We start from the raw sequence: 2,936 nt of genomic DNA on the forward strand, positions 1-2,936 counted from the left end.
ATACATTACTAATATATTAATAGTATATTTAAAATATATTTGAAGTATATTAAATACATATTTTTAATATAATTCTATGACAGAATTATTACACTCAAAATATAATAATTATATCAAAATATAATAATAAAGCTCTGAAATATTATATTTAAAAAGTATACTTTAAGTACACTAAGTACAACTTGTTCCAAAAAAGTGCGTATAGTATACTAAAGTATACTATAAATTGTAATTTAATACTATTTAAATACTAAAGTGTACTAAGCACAAAAAAAGTTGTTCCAAAATAGTACAGTTTAAGTAAATCGATTAAAGTATGTTAAAATTTAGTATACTAAAGTATACTTTTTTTTTACTTGGGAATCCACAACATTTAGTGCTACACAGTAAACTTTGACATTTTCCATCCCTGCAGGCTTCCACCCCTGTATTGTTTGTCTTTAGATTAAAATTATGAAAAGAACATTTGTTGAATACCTCTGACTCTTTTAATATTTGTTTCCAGTTTTATTTTAATATTGTGACATTTACAAAAATCTGCTAAAGGTTTATTAATATTAGTTTGAAAATTGATCAATTGTAATATAATCAATTTTCTTTTCGGGATCAATAAATTCTATTCTATTCTGTTTTATATAATCCCATTAAAAATGAAAAAAATAATAAGCTCTGTAGTTGTGGTGTATTCTATGCAGATTTCTACTGGAGCTGAATTCTGAACAGTAAGGGAGTCAGTGTCCACAGTTATGGGACATGGTCAACTGATCATACGTCATCTTTTCAAAGATCTCATAAAATAGATTAAAATTTGGTACCACCAAGAATAAGCATTAATTTACTCATATGAAGCTTAAAAAATCTTCAAAAGCTTAATAAGACCTAATGTCTCAGTGGGATATACAAACTATGAATAAAGTTTGTGAATGAATGAAACTCGAAAGGGTTTCAATGGTTGTCCAAATTATGTCATTTGCAAAGAATATGAAAGAACAGAAGTAGCCTGACAACAAAAGATAGCTACAAACTAGCAACCTTAAAATTATCTAAATTACTAACTCCTCTCCTGCGTGATCTGCCGGTCTCTTTGGAGACAGTAAACCAGTGATAATTCGCTCCCAAACTCATACACATCAAACAGATGAAAACAATAAGTGTCTGTTTGCGGTCTGAACAACGAGTCAACAACGACGTCTTTAATTCTCCACAACAAAAGTACAAAGACTGAGACGGCGACCAAAGGTTTTATCGCTGAACACCTTAAACACTTCTCAGAGCCGCGGCGCCGATCCTGCTCCATCTGGAAAAGCATGCTGGCTACAGGACGGGAGACAGGAGCGGGACAGGCGAGGTCTGTGTGTCCGGTGGGGGGTGGAGAGGTTTGGTGTAGGGTATGTAGATAAATATGGCTGCGTGTTTTTCCACTCCACTGGTTTAGAAGCGCAGATTGAATTAGGGACAAAATTAACCTGAAAGGCACACAGCGATAAACACAAAGGGCGATACGTGCTCTGATTTATTTTTGAGCACAAAACTAATTTATGCGTAAGTAGATTAAATACAGACCGCATTTATATTTAAATTTATCCAGAGTAAATGAAGCTATTGTCATAAGAGCAGTATGAAGCTGGGAGGAGAAGCCAATGGGATTTTTGATTTACACTTTTTGTGTAGCCTAGATGAGCCTGAGTGAGCAGATCGAGAAGTAAACTTGATAGGTTACCAGATGCAATTACCTTGTTTGTACATGGATGTAGTTTATTGCTGTTATTAGTCTCTTACTAAACAATTTTATTTTGCAGCCTAGCTCTTATTGAAACATACTCAACAGAAAAAAACACTCTAAAATGTATTCATGGTATGATTGTGAAGGATAGTTTTCTTCTGTTCCAGCAGACAGTGGTTATCATTGAGCTTTTGTCGTTTTAGAAGGCAAACAGCCAGCAGTCCGGGCTGCTGTGGTCACTCCGTACAGCAGCCCGGAGCAGCAGCAGGGCTCGCTGGACCCCAGTAGGCGGCACCGGACGGCCTTCACACGGGATCAGGTGTCCCGATTGGAGCAGGAGTACCGCAATGAGAGTTATGTGTCCCGGGCTCGGCGCTGCGAACTGGCCGCAGTACTCAACCTTCCAGAAACTACAATAAAGGTATTTACTGCTTTCTAAGACTTTCAGTAGAGAATAAACCGTTCATTGATGCTTAGTGCGGGATTGTGAGGTGCCATTTGTAAAGTTACAGTTAAAAATTAACAACAATATTTTGATTTATCTAGCATGTCATAAAACAAACTCCATGCAGAAAGACCCCGGGCCAGGACTAGAACCCAGAACCTTCTTGCTGCAAGGCAACAGAGCTACCAACTGCGCAGCCCTTAAATATTTAGTTTTCAAACAAAATTTTTGGTTCAAAACTAAATGTTTATTTTCAAAACTAAATATTTAGTTCCAAAGTAAATACAGTTGATTGCAAAAGTATTAATACCCCTTGAACTTATCTATATTTTGCCACATTACAACAAGCATAAATATATTAAACTGGAATTTAATATGTAAGACCAATACAAACGGAAGAAAAAAAACTATACATGATTCAAAACATCCAGAACATTTCCAGACATAATGCCTTAGGTTGTTCTCCCACCCAAGATTCCTGCAGCTGGCAGTTTGTGGCTCTTCCAAACCCCACAGATGCTTTTCTGCTGCAACTGAACCTCCGTCATTTTTTCTGTAGACATTCCCATATCTCTCTTTTTTTCCCGTTTTTTTCAGCACAGCTCTCAGCTCTTCTTTGTTTCCTGATCTAAATACCATCTTCTAATGCCTTTATTTCAGGATTTATCCAGGGCTTGTTTTGGAGAAACAATGTGCCTTACTGATGGACACAGTGTTGTCCTCAAAGAAGTTAGTGCAGTCCATGATGCTGTTATATATATATATAAC

The 2,936-nt window shown here is 36.0% G+C and overlaps 1 protein-coding gene across 1 annotated transcript in view; it reads left to right on the forward strand.

Annotated features, from left to right (window-relative positions):
* eve1 (even-skipped-like1) overlaps positions 1-2,936 on the forward strand; it is an 8,583-nt gene that overhangs the window by 2,632 nt on the left and 3,015 nt on the right. The window contains exons 2-3 of the mRNA XM_017306090.1: positions 1,214-1,348; positions 1,927-2,144. Coding sequence (XP_017161579.1) covers positions 1,214-1,348; positions 1,927-2,144 — 353 coding nt within the window. The remainder of the gene's footprint in view (positions 1-1,213; positions 1,349-1,926; positions 2,145-2,936) is intronic.

The sequence above is a fragment of the Poecilia reticulata genome, linkage group LG8 (assembly GCF_000633615.1).
Source record: "Poecilia reticulata strain Guanapo linkage group LG8, Guppy_female_1.0+MT, whole genome shotgun sequence".
NCBI lineage: Eukaryota > Metazoa > Chordata > Actinopteri > Cyprinodontiformes > Poeciliidae > Poecilia > Poecilia reticulata.